Here is an 18,815-nt window from a genome sequence, read left to right on the forward strand (position 1 = left end):
TTGAAGTGAACAGGAGAAAGCAGCAAGCAGGGAGGCAGGGAGGGCTCCCACAGTCTCCCTGGCACCCCCAAAGAACACATGCTCAATCTTGATTTAACGGGGGAGAGGGGATGCACACCAAATGCCTTAGGAATCAAACAGTCAAACCCTTGCAAACCAGGCAGAGGCAGACAACCACTTTGCCTGGACTCCCTTTCCAAGCCCCCCACTTTGCCCACCCTCAGCCCCCTCTCCCAGCCCCTCCTTCCCCTGGGGCAATTCTCCTCCCGCAACACCCCGAGGTCACGCTGCTGATTAGACATCAGAGGAGGTCTGGCTGAGGCACGAGCTAGCCAAAATGATGAGTTAGAGAAACACTCGGGCATTTGCTGAACTCCAGGAAGGATAAAAAAATCCCCTAATTGCGCACTAATTGGACAAGCAGCATGGCCTTTCACCAGGTCTGACCTTGGCCCCTCAGGAGACCCGGAGCAGGCTGTAGGGCTGGGCTGATGTGGCACAGAGATGAGATTCTGCACGAGGATGGCACTTCCATACCTGCGAGTGCCCCGATTACAGCTGTGCAATCACACATTAGATTGAAGCCACAGGAAAATTGCCTTGCCACAGGTTGATACCAATCTACCTGCCTGCATCACAGTTATACGCACACACCTGGCCTAGACCCATCAGGACCAAAAAAAAATAAAAATGCTGCAGAGTTATCACGTCGGATTTCTTATTGGAAGAAAATTAATCAAACTTATCATCGCAGAAATTACTGCATCCTCAGGAACAATTTAAAGAGCAGTCTAGTCACTCGAGCATGAGCAGAGCGAGAAATCTGCTTCCTACCTGACATCTGCTGGATCTTCTGTCACCAGCACATCTGTCTTGCAGCTGGCGAGGGGATTGATGGAAAGCTCCACGGGGGGCACCACGAAGCTCTTACTGACCGGCAGCCACAGGCCTTGTCCCAGGCTATAGGTGGACCTGGAGTGAGGACAAACGTGTCAGGTGGGAAAAAGGGGTAGGAGGTGGGCCTCTAGCACAGGAGGTCCAGCAGCTGGAGGAGCCCAGCAGTCATTTGACCCACCTGAGTATCTTCTCCGGCGCCTGCTCTCCTGTGACCAGGTCGTATCCCCTCTCCAGCGTTGTGTAGGGCCACGGCCTGCGAGACCAAGAGGGAGAGAGAAGCTGCGGCACGCCGCCGGCAAGGCCAGCAGCACCCATTGGGCGCCGGGTCCTTGGGGATGGTGGCGGCCAGGGGGGAGCAGAGCTGGCCCCAGCACCCCCCAGGGAGGAGCTCAGCTCCCACTCACCCCTCGCTGTGTCCCCAGTCACTGCGCACACACAGGTGCCGATGGACGGGGTCTGGGGCGTAACCTTCGTGGCAGCTGCACTCCCCTAAAAGAGAGCAGGGAGAGGTGAGACAACTTTGTGCAAGGAGCCCCTGCTGCTCAGCCCTGCTCGTCACAGGCAGTCCAGGTGCCTGCAGTGGATTTGGAGCTCTTTGGAGCCTTCTGAAACCTCCTGGTGAGGAAGCTGGGAGGAAACATGAAGCTTTTCTGAAGGGGTTATGCGACGTGCTCCTGCTGTGAACAGGGATGAGATGTAAGGATGCAAAATGCCTGTCCTCAGCCCGTGCTCCTGTGCACCCCCGCAGCTCCCCAGATTCAGCCGAACTCTGCCCGACGGCCTCCAAGGACAGCTCTGCCTGCAGAGAAACTCCATGAGGATGTGGCTGCTCCCATCCCAGCCTGCAGCAGACGGGCTGCCCTCCGTCCTCAGCGTGGTGCCAGCCTCACCCTCTGCAGCCAGCCTTCGCTGTGCTCCTGCCCAAACCTTAACGAGGTCTCACCCCGCTGCCCCTTCCTCCTGCACCCTGTTACACCCCGCTGAGAGCAGGAGCAGGGATCCCACCCCAATCGATTCTGTGTTTGGTAGAGAGGCGTAACCCGGAGCAAGAAGCAGCGAAATGAGCAGAGGAATTGGGTTTGCACGTGGAAGTTTTCCCCTACAAGCACCCGTCGATAATTTCCCCCTCCCCAGTTGCCCCCATCACACTTTTCCTCGTTGCAGCAGGCTGCTCTTTAAGCACTGGTGCAGAGCCAGGAGGAGAAGGGGGGCACAGAGCCACTGCTGCCCTGCTCAGAGGGGGGAGGCAGGGAGAGGAGAGCCCCCAGAGCCGGCACTGCTGCAGCCTGGCCGGTACCTGCGTGCTCCTCGGGCCCCTGGGCGAGCTCCACACATCTCACGGGGATTACAGCAAGGAGCTTTCTTGTTGGGAAGGAACAAAACGGGGGTGCAGCCTGTGAGGTTTTTTTTGTTGTTTTTTTTTTGAGAGCTGTCTGGAAAGGGGGAGGTAGGGAAACGGAAGGGGGGGGGGAGAAAGAAAGAGCTAATGGCATGCTAAAATGCAACGGCACCTTCATGAAATATTCACTGCTTTAAACACGTCTAATATTAAAGATTAAATGTCCTGGGATTTGTCCTAGCGACTTCGAAGCACTGATTTATGATCTGTCAAAAGCTGCTAACCTCATGATTCATAACGGGAGAGGCAGGAGCATTACTCCTCCAAAGGGAAGGAGTCGGCGTGAGCTCCTGCTCCAGCTCAGCCTGCCTGGCCTGGGGCTGGGGCGGTTTCACGGCAAGGACTGCGCGTCCTAATGGTCCCTCAGTTCAGTTACAAAAAGGGGAAGTTATTTTTTCCTTGGGTGCTTAGTACGCAAGTTTCCCCAGCCAGGCGGCGGCTCATTAATTCCTGGCGCTCATTACATAACAAATATAGGCTCTGCAAACCAGAGGCACCTCAAAGTGCTTGCAAAGCAGAGCTGGGAGGCTTGGGGCACCGGCTCACTCTCATGGAAATGAGAGCAAATTGGGGGAAAATAAAAACACCTACAGAGGTTGGCATCAAACAGCCCCACCACCTCCTTCTGGCTGCAGTGTTTGTTGTGTCCACCCGTTTGTTTCCTGTCGAGGCAGCGTGGTGTGGGAGGAGGAACTCCATCACCCCATGGAAATATCAATTTTATCGACCCCATCCTAGAGCTCCAGCAGCTGCAGCTGGTGCTGGAGGCTTTCCCAGGAGGTTTAGGGGAGGTTTGGGTGAGCGGGAGCACCCTGCGGCCACAGCAGGGGATGCCACGCAGGGCTGAGGCCACCGGCACCTCCCCAGAACCGTGCAGGATGCAGCCCCAGCTTGTCCAGGCAGAGCTTTAGAAACACAACGGGAAAGCTTGCAGCAGGAGCTGAGCATTGCAATCTGCTGGGCTGTGCAATGCAGAACGGGCGGTGCTGCTCCACGTTTCCATGAGCATTTGCTCTCCTCACCCTGCTGGGCATCTCCTCTCCTCCTTCAGTCCCTTCAGATACTCCGTGATTCCCTCTTTGCTCAGCCTGGCCAGGCATGATGCCGAGCCTGCTCCTGCCACAGGGCACGGGGTGAATCCCCATGGAGGGAGAAATGCTCCGTGGGACAGGGATGGGAGCCCCTAATTCCTAGCTCCTCCTCTGAGAAAGTACATTTCCTAAAGAGCAGATTTCCACATGCTGAAAAAAACCCACCACCACCACCAGAAGCCCGAAGAGCAGCGCTGCTGTTCAGAGCTACCCAACCTTGTGTCTGCCTCTGCTGCGGGAGGATGAATGACTCAGGATCTACAAAGTGCTGGGACAAGCATCCCATTTCTGCAGTCACCAACCCGCAAACGGTGCAGACACGGCCACCGGTGGTCATCTGTCTTCTTTCAGATTCATAACCCACAAATCGGACTGGATAACCCACAGCGAGTCTCGGTCTGTTCTGGCGAAAGGAAGGATCACCGCTTGCTTCGTTTAAGCACGAGCAGGTCCCGGTGTTATGTTCGGGAGGCCCCACGCTGTATTTGCAGTCTCATTTAACAAACCACTTCAAGAGGGGGAGAGGAAACCCCTCTGCTCATGCCTGTGGGCTCCAGCCCCGTGGCACTACAGCATTGCCACTGCCCTCCAGCTGGGCAGGGGAGCAAGATGTAAACCTCCAAGATGATGGAGGAGCCGTGTAAACCAAGGACATGCCTGCCTGGTGGCTGCACACAGGCAGGAGGTTGCTCTGCCCCATTTCCAAGCACAGGGCTGCAGTGCCTGCTTCACGTGGTGTAAGTGCTGGAGCTGCAGAAGGGCAGAGTCGGAGCAGTCCGCAGCCATGGTCGGCACCGTCAGCACCCCTGGCTTTTGGCTCAGAGCTGGCCCACAGCAGGGCTCATGCCTAAAGGAGGTGAGTCCTCCAGCATCAGGGCTCCTCGCCTCCAGGAGCACAGGCGAGATGCACAGAAGCTGGTGCTAAGGAGTAAAGCAACCCTTCAGCCGCATCCAGACCAGTGCATTGGGGGCTTCAGCTCTCTTTTCGATACCTGCAGGCTTGAAGCTGCAGAACTTCTTCATTTCACCCAATGCACTACGTTCCTGCTCCTTCTCAAACAGCAATAACCCCAGCCAGCTCTTTTCTTCGTGCAGCTGCACCAACACCGCACAGCCAGGCACGCCGGTGCCAGCGTGCTGGGTAATCCTGTTAGCCTCGTTAGGGCGAGCGGCGATCTGCTGTGATAATGCTGTGGGATCCCCCTAATCCTCCAGCCTGGCACACAGCAGAAGCTCCTGCAGCCCCCGTGCTCCCAGGGAAGCTGCTCACTGCAGGCAGTGGCACTTTTACTGGTGGAGCTGGGAGGGCTGCTGGCAGCAGTGGAGCAAACGGGGCAGCACAGCCTCCCCAGATCCCTCTGAAGGGCCACCCTACCCTCAGGGAGATCGATACCACCTCCCAACCTTCCTGAGGGTGCACTCAATCCCCTCACCCAGTTCATCAAGAAAGGTATTAAGCAAGACAGACCCGAGGTGCCCCTCTCCTTCCCCACGGCAGGGGAGCAAAGCCTTCACCCCAGCTCTGCGGGTCCCAATGTGTCCCTCTGGAGGTGGGGACAAGGGGCTGATCCATGCCCGTCCCTCCTGGCACCCCAGCCACTTCCCTCCCGTGATGAAGCCATCGAGATTTCAGAGGTTCGGGAGCATCCAGAGGAAGTTCGGCATTGATTTATCCTTCGTGAAAGGTTTCTGAGCTCCTGGCAGAGCGTCAGGGAAACAACCTCTTAATCCAGCACTCAGAGAAAGCCTGACAAGGCTGAACCGGCCCCTGCTGTCCTGCAGCCACCCAAAGCACAGGCTCTGGCCCTGTGGACACCTCTCCCACCTGCAGGATCTGCTCGCCTTTATTTGCAGACCCTGGGTGCAGGCTGCAGGGCTCCCTCCAGGTGTGGATGAGGAGGAGCTGAAAACACCCTCAGCAAAAGCCTTCCTTAAAGAGGTCGCTGCAGCCCCGTGGGATGCCAAAGAGGGCGTCTTTGAGAAAGAGATCAGGTAAAAAGTAAACATGGAGAGGATAAAGAATTGTCACATAGATGGTTAAATCCCCAGCTTCAAGGCACATGTGAGGAGTCCTCAGGGAGCAAGTGCTGGAGCTGGGGCTGGCCCAGCTGAGGCTGTGACTCCCCAGCAGGGCAGTGCTGGCTCCTGGCTCTTGTTATCCGTGGTTCCTGCCCTTTGGGGTGAAGTTTCCCAAACTCTGCCTCTGCTTAATCCTGATGAGAAATGCAGCTTCGCTAACAGCAGTTCAGCTTTGGAGGAACGAGAAAGGAAAACTCTTTTCTAATGGGATGAACTTCCTCATTGATTTTTTTGCTCCATCCCTAAGGGGACACAGCCACGAGGCAGGACAACCAGACCCCTCTCCCCCAAGCCTGGGGCTGAGCCCCCTGGGCAATGCTCCATCGCCCCACAGGGGCAGCACCAGCTTGGTGTGGACACGATGGGCAGCTTGAGGTGGCTCCTTGGAGGCTGAGGGCTCGGCTCTGTGCTTTGGGCGTGCAGGGAAAACCTGGAATCAACTTGACAGTTCCCCTCCTCTTCCCCTACTACAAGTCACCCTCCTTGCCCAGACGCATCAAAGCAGTTAAAAGCAAGCTTAACTTGTGAGGCTCGTGCCTGGTTTACGCTCAGCACAGATATTATTCTCATTATCATTTGCTAAGCCCCTGAGCCGTGCTGCCGAGGGAGCTCCCGGGGGGCACATGTGCGTGGCTGATGCAAGGCAGCAGCGTGAGGTCCTGAGCTGGAGGCACCCAAGGGTGTTCTGCAGCGCCCAGCTGCTGTCTTCTGGCATGTCCACTGCCCAAATCAACGACCACGGGTGAGGAGTGACCTTCTGCAGTGCTGCTGGGATGGGTCAGGCAGGTGAGATGGGCCCAGGAGCACTCGCTCCCCTTCCCTCCCCTCCGTGGCCTTTAGACAAGCTCAGAAATGCCATTACAAGAACATTAGTAGCTGCAGGATTAAACACTCTAATGGCAGAAAATGAGAGTGTAAAGACAGCACAGATAACCTTAACTCAGCCCCCTCGCGGGCATGCATTTTGATTGCTGTTTATGTCTAACACTTCAGCCCGAAGCTAAATTAGCTTGGGAGTTAACTGCCTCCTGCCCTGCTTGGTGCAGAAGGCAAGCTGTGCCGCCGCTTGGAAGGAAATCGTATATTACATGGTTTTTGACCAAGTTATTAAACTACATACCTTAGAGAGACGGAACCTCATCTTATAAAAGTCTAAGTCAATAAAGACACTGGGATCTTCCAACAGCGAAAATAGCCGAAGTGTACGAGAACAAACAAATATTACTTGATGTGCACAAAAGCCGCATGATATTACACTGAACTATCAGTGAAAATGACTGTTTTCGTAAACACAAATACACCCTCACTGAGGTTGGTCAGCTGCTGATTTACATGTTCAGCTCTGCAACCTCCAAATCCCCTTTACAAGTGCCTTTAAAAAATGGGGATGTTTAACAACGACTTTCATCTGTTTCCTGCCTGCAAGAGCCTTGTCCTACCAGGACAGCAAAACCATCTGCAGCTCAGGTGACAAACTAGCCCATTTGGAAGATGATGGAAACCTTTTTTTTTTTTTTTTTTTTCCTGCCAATTTCTAGAAAAGACCTTTCACTACCACATCTAATTGGGTTCTTACAAGCATGTGCCTATTGTTTTGTGGGTGCAATCAATTGTGGATGCATAGAAGAGAGCTTTGACGGGTAAGTGCCTGATTTATGGATGGGGAAAAAAAACCAACGCACTTGCACCTGCTAATCAAGGTAGCGATCCATCTCATTTATGCCACTGCTCTAGCAAGCCTGACAGCACAGAATCACAGGCTGTTTTTCCCAGCGTTTGGCCCTCAGGGACCAATTCTCCAGCAGGCCTCTTAAGTGATGCCCACAGAATGTGCAAGTGAATCAGTTTTGTGCATACAAAGCAGGTAATTGTGCTCACAAATCAGGATTTGCATATGCCACCAAAAATGGATGCCCTCGTAAATGTTACCAGCACTGGTGAGGGTGGCGAGTGACAAAGGGCTCTGTGATTGTAGGAGAAGACATCCCAGAGTGTGGCACAGGTGCCACATCCACTGGAAAAAACAGAGAGCGAGGAGAGGTGCCTGCGAGCACCAGCAGGACACAAACCTTCCTTGTCCTCGCTTCAGGCAGCGCCTGCCAAGAAGATGGGGCATTTTGGCTGAAACTCTCCAGCTGAGGAGCAGCTCTGGGCCACGTTGTTTGCACTGCGTGAGGATGTGCCAGCATCTGGAAGAGGCACCCAGCTCACCTGAAGGGAAAGATGGCACTTTGCTCATGTGCAGATGTTGGTGCTCTCTCTGAAAAGCTCTGTTGAGTTGGTACTTTGCAATACGGGCTTGAAATTTGTCAGGGGCAGCAATCATTTAATTAAAGAATGAGTCACACTGCGAAGACACAAGGGAAGGCAAATTAAGGTCAGGCAAGCAAAATGTGTTTTGGCATTTCCTAGCGTTTCAGAGCCACCGTTTTCAGTGTGGATTATTATTTATACTGAAGTAGCACTCAGTGGCCTCAGTCACGTATCAGCACATTGCACAGACAGGCGTTAAACAAAAACTCCAACCCAAAAGAGGTTTTCAGTCCTGGGAAGGGTGAGAGGTTGAGTCTCAGCAGACAGAGCCTGCGTGACCTGGTGGCCTCTGTCCAAACGTGTGCCAGGAGCTGCTGCTGAAAACACCTCTGCCTGAACCCTGGAGCAAAGAAGCTCTGGGCCAAGGCTGGATCCATACTGCAGAAGAGATCAGCTATAAATGTGTGGGAGCATTTCTAGGCTGGCCCTGATGCTCTTCAAAGGGGAAACCTGCAGGGCAGTCATCTCCCAGGCAGGACAAACCTTGGTCCAGCTTTCTCCTGAACACCCAGCAAGAGAGGAGGGAGAGCAGGGAAACTCCCTGCACCCACTGCTTGGGATGCTCCCGGAGATGATAAAATCCCTGACCTGGAAAGGTTGAAACCTAGATGGGATTTATATCCCCTAGTAAAACCACAGGCCTCTCTCTCTCTCACAGTGATAAAAATAAATCACCCTTAAAAATAGAATGACATTAATAAAAATAAATCTCAAAATGCACGCCGGGCATCAGAGAACTACAGTTTGCTCCCAGCCTGGCACGGGAGCTTCTCACCAGCTGAAGGCAGGTGAGAACAGCGACGAATGTGAGCCATGTCTGGGGCTGTCTCCTGGGGCTGGGTGTCCAGCAGGTGCTTCCAGAGGCCTCGTTGTCAGTGGATGGCTGCTCGGCTCTTGGTAAAATTTGGAAAACTGCTCGGAAAACCTGCAGCCTCACCAGCAAGTCCTGCCCTGCCCCTGGGGATCCAACTGGCACAAACAAGGGAAAGGTTTTGCTTCATCCATGTGCAAATTGCCAGGATGGAGAGGGGGGAAGAAGCTGATGTACATTTGGGGTGAGGAAGCTGACAGTTCAGAGCATGGCTTCTCTGCCCTCCCTCCATCATGGGACTGGCTCAGAGCCCCAACATGCCAGGACCACAGAGACCTGCTGCCTTGCTCCTCCTGCTGTGGCTGTCACCTCTGAACAGCTCAGAGACCCTTCAAACCCATTTCTTTCTCCCCATCCCAGCGCCTTCTCTCCATCCAACACCCAGGATGTGCCAGACTTCAGTCAGCATCAGGCAGAGTCATCGCCACCCAGGTTTTGGCCAGATGGGAAGCAGGGATGGGAGCTGTAAAGCAGCAGATGAGGTTAGGACCCAGCACGGCGCCGGAGCTGAGCAGCTCCCAGGTTAACGAGCATCAGTCCCTTCCCTGCAAACGAGATCTGACACGTCCTGCTCAAGCATGGGGCATCCAGCGAGAGGGAGAAGCTGCTCTGGTGCACTGGGGATGCACAGGGAGCAGCAGCAGCTGCTGTGGGAGAGCACGAGACCACGCAGGGGCTGTATCAGCCCTTCTCGGTGCCAGCGAGCGGAGCAACCTCCACAGGGTCTCCTCGTGGTTTCTGCTGGCAGCAGAAGTTTTTCCTTCCTCCTCCCCTGGACCTGGGGAGAGCTGAAGTGATCTTCCCTTGTCCTCAGAGCTGTCTGTGTTTTGCTGATGTGGCTCTGTGCTGAGCCACCTGGGTGTGAAGATCCTCCTCCTGCATCACCTCCACATGCCAGGGGGCTGCTGCCACCTCCCACCTTGGGGCTGCAGGTGACACCCAGGGCTTGTCGGCACGGGGAACTGGCCAGAATGATTTCTGTGCTGTGGCTACGCCTGTCAAGACTTGAAATGAGGACCAGGAATGTGAAAAGAGAACGTTGTCTTGACCACAAAAATGGATTTATGAGACCTAGTTTAGTATTTGCATCTCAGCTGAGAAGGGAGAGACAAAACCAGCCCCCTCCTGCCAGCCCCCAGCACACTCTTTGCTCCCAGCTCATGGCCTGGGAGGGTTTCTTCCTTTCCAGCTGCCATGTATCAGCAGCTCAGCCTATGGCAGTGGGATGCTCAGAAGAAGCCTTCTCCTCCATGAGCTGTCCCTCTGCAAGCCCACCGAAAAACCAGCAGCCAACACGGGGTCACACACTCATGCATTTCCCACCCCACAGACCCCCTTCATTCCCTGGTTGCACTCTCACTGTGTCTGTGTTCCCGGGTGGCTGCAGATCCCCGTGTGTCACCCAGGAACACATGAGCCAGAAGGAAAGGGGCCACTTTACCAGCACAGCAGGGGCAAAACTGCGTACAGGCAGGGTGTGCTCAGTGAAAAACTCATCTGTGGGTTGGGAAAGACAGCAGCAGTGTCTGCAGCTCCGTAAGGCAGGTGGAGTAGAGATCAGACCTAGGTCATATAAGGCAGGAGCACAGATGGGAAATGCTGTGCTCTGCCACTAAACAGTCAAAGAAAGACAAGGGATGGTGATGGGGCAAGATCACGGGTAGGTTTTCCAAAATAGACAGCAAAACAGCACAACTTATACGCAGCCAAACTCCACGTGCCTGCTATCACCACACCAACGAACTGACAGACCCTCTATTTCTAATCCCCATCCTGGCACCCACCTTCTTGATGCCTTGCTAACGGTGGTCACCACTGCGTGGCCCTGTTGGTACCTCTCCTACCCTGTGCCTAACACCAGGCTAACGTGGGCCTGAGCCAAGTGGGCATTGGCTGACCCCGAGACAAACCTCCTCCCTCGCCTCTCCAGCCTCGGAAGGGTTTTGGCTCTTCCCAGGCCTCCCTTACCTGTCTCTTGGTCGCACAGCTGCTCGCAGGCATCGGTGGTCCTCTGCCCACAGAGGTCTCTCACCCAGGGTGACGTGGCATTGATCTGGTAGTAAAGGGACAGCTTGGCTGGGTTCAGCCAGTCGGAGATGTCCAGGTAGCTGCCTTCGCTCACAACGAAGCTGCTGCCTAAGGGTGGAATAAAAAAGTGTGTTAGGTGTGCAGAAAAAGGAAAAAAAAAAAGTAAAAGTAAAAAAAAAATAAATAAAAAAGGAGTATGTCACAGGGAAGAAAAGGGATATCTTAAATAAGGCACCAAGGAATTTGTACAGGAGGCAGCAGAACTTCTGAGCTCCTGCCCCATCATTCTCCACAGCAGAGCCCCTACTGCAGTGGGTCACACCTTGGTACTCCAGCAACAACGGCAGAAACCAGCCCTGCAAAGGCTGAGAATTGGATGAGGGGCATGTGTCGGGGTGCTGTGGGCTCCTCAGCCTTCTCTGACAGATCACTAAGCTACTTTCACTCTCTCGTTTCTGATTTCTCTTTCATGCTGACTGGGGAAAAAAAAAAGAAAAAAAGGAGAAAAAAAATGGCCCAGTATCAGACACGCTGTTCTTCTGTAGCTGGTGTGATGCTGAGATCAGCAAAATACTGCTGGACTCACCAGCACTCACACCAAAGAGCTGCATTTGGCTGTGAAGTTCCTCCACACCGACACCCCAGCAGAAGGTCTGAGTGCTCCACCAGCTGAGATGCTCCCCCCATCCCACCCCTCCCAGTATCACGAGATACTGGCTCTGATTCCCAGATCCCTGCAGGAATGCAGACAGATGTGATTATTCTGACCCGTAAGATCAGAGCATCACGTCCCCGGCTCACACAGGTGGTGCCCACCAGAGGCAGGATCCCAGAGGCAGGAGGCCAGCAGCACCCCAGCCCGTCCCCACCTCCCAACTCAAGGCAGCAAAAACTGGCCCAACACAGCTCCCCCCAGCAGAGAAACTCCCTCACTCTCTCCCCCGAGAATTAGAAGAGAATTCCTGCCAAAAAAAATCTTTCCTTACAAAATCTTACGTTTCTTTATTTTGTGAAATGTATTTTTCCCCACTGGCATCTGGGAATATGCATCATCTAATTAGCCAAATAGATTTTCAGTTCAGCCCAATCATTTCCTTATCTAACATCTGAGGCCCGGCATCGCTTGGGGGATTTTGCAGGCACAGAGGTCCTCATTAACTCTGATCTTCAATTACATTGATTATAAGACTGCCTCCATAATAGTGCTGCACGGATCAGAGGGGAGCCAAAAAACCTCTGCCATTAAGTGGTGTTTTACAAAAGTTACCGGGGTAAAAGCCTCTAAAAACAGGGGAGAAGAAACCTTCAGAGAGGAGTGGCCCAGGTGAACTGCCAGGTAAGGCAGGAGACAGCAGGCATCCTCCCAGGTGCTAGGACATGGAAACAGGGACAAGCTTTGCAGACACTACCTGAAGACTCAAATCCTTCTTAGTGATTACACGAGGATGGCAAGTCTACAGATCCAGGGTGTTATTTTCCTGAAACTGGAGGGCTTATGTCACTTAGAAAAATAATGTCTAAGTGCTTCGCTAAGCACTGCAGAAGTTCTTAGCTCAAAGAAAGCCAAGAAATTAAAAAAGCAGAAAAATAGGAAATATAGCAGCAACCACCCCACATGAACCGGCTTGAACACAAGCTTTGTAATTTCCTTTTGCATGAGAATTGCAGATGCTTGAGGAGGAAGGAGCCCATCTCAACCTCATCCTGCACCACGTTATCCACACAAAGGATAAGAAAGCAAAGCCTGAAGTCAGACGTTCAGGAGAGAGACCCCATTTCCAGGTATCCTGAGATCTCAGCACCATAAAAACATAGCTCCTAATTTATGTGAATTCAAATCGTTTGTATTGATACTGCCTAAACAGATGCATCTCTATGTTGGTAGCTGAGGAATGCAGCCCAACTCCTGACTGCACGAGCACACAGAAAGGAGAGCTGCAGCTGCTTGGGGACCCAGCGGAGCAGGAGCCTGCTCGCCAGGGCTGCAGGAGATATCTCAATCAGCCACACGGCAACAGCAGATTGCAGGGCAAATGCCACAACACCAGAGGAGAGCATCGAAATGCCAGGCTCAGAGAATGTCCTTAGAGCCATCTGATTTCTTCTGTTAATTATCGTCTCTGCCATGAACATTGAAAGACAGCTTTAAATACCAATGGTAACTATTGCTGGTTTGTTTTACCAAGTGAAATGCATCGTGAACCCGTTGGGAGTGTTTACATCCACACAGCATCCTGTCAATCTCGCTTGCTTGTTTTTGTAGCTTCCTAGCACGGCTCAAGAAGCACGTAAGTGCATTTTGAGGCTCGGTTACAGACAACTCCCTCTGTGCCCAAAGACTGAAGAGCAAAACCACCAGCTCTTGATTAAATCCTTACTTAATGAACCCCACTTCTATTTAAAATACAGCCAGAGTAAAAGCAACAGAAGCAAATCAGACATAAAATAGTCGTATAATTAGGATTCGTAAAGAGGAAGGTGACTTGAGCCGTTGGAGTGCCCTGGCACAGGACCCAGCGGGTGACAGCGGGGAAGCTGTCCTGGGACGGGCTGACCACAGCCAGGTGCACTTTTGTTGGGTGAAAAAAAAAACACAGATCTGAGAAGCTTGAAATAATTTGCAGATTTTGCTTTGTCATATTTCTTACAAAGAAAGACCTTCCCAAATATAATGCAATTGGAATTGAAAGAAATAAAAAAAAGGGAAAAAAAAAAAAAAGGAAATGAAAACACTTGAATCCAAAATCCCTGAATTTAAAGTTCAGTGAGATACTGTGTGGTTTTGTTTTGTTTTGTTTTCCTCATTTCAGTCTAAGAAAAAATAAATAAATAAAAAAGCTGGGGAAATTGAAAGTTCTAATTAATTGTAAACCCTTCCTTTCCTTCCTAGGAGGAGGAGGAAAGAGGGGACAACTTCCAGCAAGGAAACTTCTCACATCACGGCCCAGAGACGGGTAAGGCTGTGAGATGTGTTCACAGATACACTCCTCACCTTCACTCTTACTGAAAACACAAACAAACAAAAATCCCAACCTTGATCCTTTCATAGCTTGACTAAAAAAAAAAAAGGAGGAAGAGAAGCTTTACAAATATTTTGAAAGCTAAAATTCTGAAGATTTCAAAGCCTCTCTTACACAAATTTTCTTTTTGTTTTCAAAGAATCCACACACATAAAACAGTTTTCACAAGTCACCAGCGTGCACTTATCAAAAACATCTTGAAAAGCCAAGAAGGGGAAGATTGAATATCAAATCCTTTCAGAAACCACTGAGAACAAACATTTTCTAAGCGAGAGCCATTTCAAACACCTTCAGCTCGTCAGAAACATCCGCCAGATCTGCCTTCTCCAACGCGCGGCGTTCAGCGGAGGTGACAGAAGAGGACAGCACCAGGGGACATGAAACCCATGGGGACACGAAACCCATGGGGACATGAACCCCACGTGGCTCACACCGCCTGTGCAATGGTGAGGGAAGCCCCAGCTCTGAGTTGTCCTCTGGAGATGTGCTTTGAGAACCACAGACCCAGCTGCTTCGCCCAAACCCGGCCTCCAGGTTGAAGCACACACACGGGGACCACGGGGAGCAGGGCCCCAGAGATGCCATCTCCCAGCTGACTGCCTTCAGCTCAGCAAAATTCCCCTTAAATACAGACATTTAGAGCCCAGGCAAACCATCCAGCAGCCTCACATCAGCCAGACGAGGGAACACAACAGCAGCAGCTCCCAACCTGCCACCACCTCCCCGAGGTGTAGGACACGGCCCTTGGGCTCCATGGGCTGTAGGAGCAGGACTGCACCCTGTGCTGGCACCAAGGGGGACTGCACTACAAGGCTAAGCACTGCCAGTGCTTCAGGGGATTGTTTTGTTTGGGTTTTTGCATGCATCTGTGTGTGTTTTTCCCCCCTTCGTTCTCAAATGCTGATCAAAGCCGGACCTGCTCAGGCTGCATCCAAAGTTCGCGTCTCTCGTGCTGAGGTCTCCTTCAAAGTTCAGTGGGACTGCTTAAGCCTTGACAAAAGAACCTTGAAGTTTTGACATTTCAAAAATCATTTTCCAGAACAAAACAGGATAAAACAGCTCAGAAGAGATATCTAACAAGGGAAAAGAACAAAGCGCCCAAAAGGCAGCCAAAAGGGTTTGGCTTCTCTTTTTTTTTTTTTTTTTTTCAAGGGACGAGATCAAATAAAACATTTTTTTTTTGAAGAATTTCTGTTTCTTCCTCCCTCCTCTCTTTTTGTCTTCTTTGGTCAGCTTGCTATATCTTGGACAACGAAACTCCCTTTTATCTAAAATTAGTATTTTTTGTTTGAAAGATACGGGAGGTCATGCGACAGGTTGCTATTCATGTACCCATCCCTGCGCTATCTCACAATTGTAATCCTGTTAAAGATTTACTTATTTTTTTAAAGACCACAGGAAGGATTATCCTCTTGCTCCATTCTGTAAGTACAAAGAATAATTCAATTTCTTTAGAGACTTTCTTTTTCTTGTAAAACTTGAAAGAACATTTCCCAAAGAGATAACTCCTCCCCTACCAGCTCTTCCCATTGATCAGCTCTCACTCTCCTATCCTTGTACTGGGGAATGAGAAATTTTGCTTCTTAAATCTCTTTCAGGAAATTCAGAGGAAAAGACAGACAGATGCTCAGCTCCCAGGACACAGACACCTTGAGCTAAGCAGGGCAACAGGGCTTGGTGCAGGGTTTCATCCACAGGCTAACGCAGGGCCCAGCTCTACCACCCCTCCCCTGCTTAGCACAAAGCTGGGCAATTTTGGAGTAATTTCCATTCTGCCACATGAAATTATTAATTTCTGCTAAACTGAAACCAGGAATAGTATCATAGTGGGTTCAGATCCACAGTAGCCATTTCTGTTTTGGATAATTTTGGAATGATTTCAATTCTGCCAAATGAATTTCTTAATTTCTTCTCCTAAACTGAAACCAGGAATAGCAGCACAGTGGGTTCAAATCCACAGTAGCCATTTCCTTTTTGCTTTTCAAACAGTTTTTCTCTTGAACAAGATAAACACCTAAACAGAAAGTTTAGTAAGCTTTTAAAAGCACAAAAGTCTATACATACGTCTCTCTTTTCCATTTATTTTTTTTTTCTATCAGCCAAGCTGAAAATGCAGCTCATACCACACACAGGGCTTGGCTCCAGGAGGTATTTTCATCACCTGAACTCTGTGCACGGCCGTGGGCTGCTGGCGCCAGCGCTCCCCAACCTGCAGATGTGCGAATCCGGAGCTTCCCATGCATTACAAACGCTGTCAATCCTCACGTTTTTCACCCTGGCACAGCAGAAGCAAATTAGCGATACAAATCTGTATGTAATTACATCTAAGACTAGAAGCATCTTTCCTGTGGGAGGAGCGGGGTTACATTTTAATTGTTAAATCACACTTGCTCGGTAATTTTGACAGATTCTTTCTTTGGATTTTCTTGGAAATCAGTCCAGATTTCACCAGGGATGAACTTCTGTCAAAGAACGCATGTATTTCATTTTGTACAGCAAGTGATCACTTGGGCACCCTTCCCCAGACCTGAGTGGAACCAAAACACCCACATGCAAACGTGCCGGGGCTTCACCTCCGCAAGAGCTGGGCTGAAGCCTCCAGCACCAAGCCCGTGAAGTAAGGGGCCTCTCCGCCTGCTCCACGGTGTTACCAGGCACCAGAACTGCCCAGGTGCCAGTACCAGCACACTCAGGTCCTTAGTAGGCATCTGGGCTAGCAATGGCTGAGACAAATCAGATTCCTGAAGCAAAGCTTCTCTTTAATGCTCTCTATCTCCAAACTCCCTCGCTCCAGCCTGGGGCTCTTTTGCAGTGACACTTTAGATATTGGACAAGAGTTTGGGGAAATCCACCCTAAATCTGATCACTCCGCTAAGTATCTGATGGATGAGCTATGATAAGCTTTAAAGAACATGAAGTGTGTGTTAATATAAGAGAATTTTCAGCCAGCACCAAGAACAAATGTTCCCCCCAGGGCTGCAGAAGCACAACCAGGACACAGCACACGCAAAATCGATGCGCCACAGGACCAAGGTGAGCCACCACCTGCTCATCACACCACTTGGGAGAATTAGCAAGTGCATTGGCATGCTCTTGGCTATGCAGCCTCAGCAGATCCTCTTTGCATTGCTGCTGCAGGTATCCCATGAATTGTTGCTTGAAAGTAAGTGTGGCCTAAGCCAGCTTCCTAGGACTGACCCACCAACACGCTGCTGAGACAGGCAGGGTCTCATCCTGCAAATACCGATGCCCGGGTTTTCATCTTTCCTTCCTATGGAAGGGAGCAGGCTAGCTGGCCAAATACACCCTGCCTTATTGCACTCTGCCCTCACCGTCCCTCCCAAAACAGAGGATGAGCGGTGCTGGTGCAAGCTCAGCAGGCGCTGGGCAATGCCACCGCCCCAGTGCTGGACTCATCCTGCCCCTCTCAGGATGCCACAACCCCCAGCTCCAAGCAGGCCCTGGCTGACACCACCCAAACATCACAACCAGTCCCCCAATTTGCTCCAATAAATCCCACAAGGGACTGAGGAAGAGGAATTTTCCTTCCCTTGCAAGCGGAGCTGTCCCGGCACCAGGACAAGGCAAGCGCGGGATCACAAGCCTGTCACAGGCACGATAAAAACATGATGTACTTCAGCCTCCAGAATCTTATTAGTTCCTCATGCAAAGAGTGTTCATGCCGTAAAACTGCCTTGGAATCCCTTTGATCCACACTGATACAGTTTATAAATTGATGTTAATATTTAGAGTTCATGTCTGGTGATGCTGCAGCCATTTGCTCGCATTTTCTTGCCAGCCAAGCGGGCGCAGGAGCGGGCAGGAGTTGTAAGGCAGGCATGGAAATGACCCAGTGATTAAGAGCTGATGAAATTAAATGCAATCTGCAGAGCTGCCCCCGGCACAGCCACCTGGCCAAGTACATGCTGTGTTTGGGGCAGCCAGACCCAGTGCCGAAGCACGGACCACATCTCCATGCAGCAAATGGGCATTGCTGCAGCAGAGCAACTCCAGGCTGAGAAAGTGCAACAGAAAAGCCCAGTTTCAAGCCAGCCCTTTTCTTTCTGCTGATTTCAGGGGGGTCAATGTGGCTGGGAATGGTTGGGGAGCTCTGGAGCCTGGCTGCCATAGAGGACAGCTCTGAGGGATGGAAATCTTTGAGACCCAAGCCCTTCCTCCATCCTTCTGGTGCCAAGCAGGGATGCTTCATTTGTAAATCAATGAGCATCTCCAGCTTTTCCTTTGCTGTACAACAGAGCCCAGCACTGGGCCGCTCCCCACCGCCTGCATCTCTCCTTGCTGCTTATTTCTATGCAAGCGCATGCGCAGCACGTGCCCAGCACACGTGAGCCAGCGCCTGAGGAGCCAAACTAATGCCTGGTCACCTCTGAGGGCTGCACAACGTTGAGCAGGAGATGTCAAAAGCAAACAATTTAAAGCAACAGATTTAATTAAAACCAAAATGAGAAGTTGTTGTGAGTCCAACAATTGCAGTCTACAGAGCTCAGCCAATCTTTGGGGAAAATTAGCAGAAGCTGCTAATAGCAGCATCCAATTCCACCGGCGTCTTGGAGGAAACAGTCGTAGGGGGAAGGAAACAAATAATCTTCAGATGAAACAATTACTGATCAGCTGTGTGACAACCGCACACCATCATCACTCAGGCGGGCAGATGCAGATGCATGAAAGCTTGGGAAAAATGCCCCAAAAGCTCAGCTTCTTCCAGCTCTGCCCCCTTGCTAGCCACTCACGCCTAAAGTACTGGCTCGCTTTGCACGGCTGCCAGGAAGCAGCCGTGCTTCAGCTACCCATGAGCGCTGTTCCCAGGGATGCTCAGTTTATTTTCCTTCCACCTCGCTTGCAGGGCTGGCCGGAGGAGCTGGTGCTCATCCCGTGGGATGCCCCCACACCTGCAGCTGGGCTGCAGCTGCAGGAACACCGGTGCTCTGAGCCAAGCCGTCTGCGAGCATCCCAGCTGCTCAGGCCATGCCTCTGCTCACTGCTTTTTGGAAACCAGCCTGACCCAAGCTCAGAGCTGTCCCTGACAGAGGCAGCACCACGTTTTCCCTGGCACACGTCTCCAAAGAGGCAGAAAGAAGGCTGCAAATGCCCAGAAA

The 18,815-nt window shown here is 51.6% G+C and overlaps 1 protein-coding gene across 11 annotated transcripts in view; it reads right to left on the minus strand.

The window, feature by feature from the left end:
* The window catches only part of ASTN2 (astrotactin 2), a 331,775-nt gene that overhangs the window by 174,941 nt on the left and 138,019 nt on the right, over positions 1 to 18,815 (minus strand). For 10 of the 11 annotated variants that reach the window (XM_072025073.1, XM_072025071.1, XM_072025070.1 and 7 more), the window contains 4 exons: positions 10,619 to 10,786; positions 1,302 to 1,386; positions 1,076 to 1,150; positions 835 to 972 (listed from right to left, as the gene is read on the minus strand). In XM_072025073.1, coding sequence (XP_071881174.1) covers positions 835 to 972; positions 1,076 to 1,150; positions 1,302 to 1,386; positions 10,619 to 10,786 — 466 coding nt within the window. Of the gene's footprint in view, positions 1 to 834; positions 973 to 1,075; positions 1,151 to 1,301; positions 1,387 to 10,618; positions 10,787 to 15,859; positions 15,953 to 18,815 lie in introns of those variants that run through there. The other variant, XM_072025081.1, reaches the window with a different exon arrangement.

The sequence above is a fragment of the Anas platyrhynchos genome, chromosome 18 (genome assembly GCF_047663525.1).
Source record: "Anas platyrhynchos isolate ZD024472 breed Pekin duck chromosome 18, IASCAAS_PekinDuck_T2T, whole genome shotgun sequence".
Classification (NCBI taxonomy): domain Eukaryota; kingdom Metazoa; phylum Chordata; class Aves; order Anseriformes; family Anatidae; genus Anas; species Anas platyrhynchos.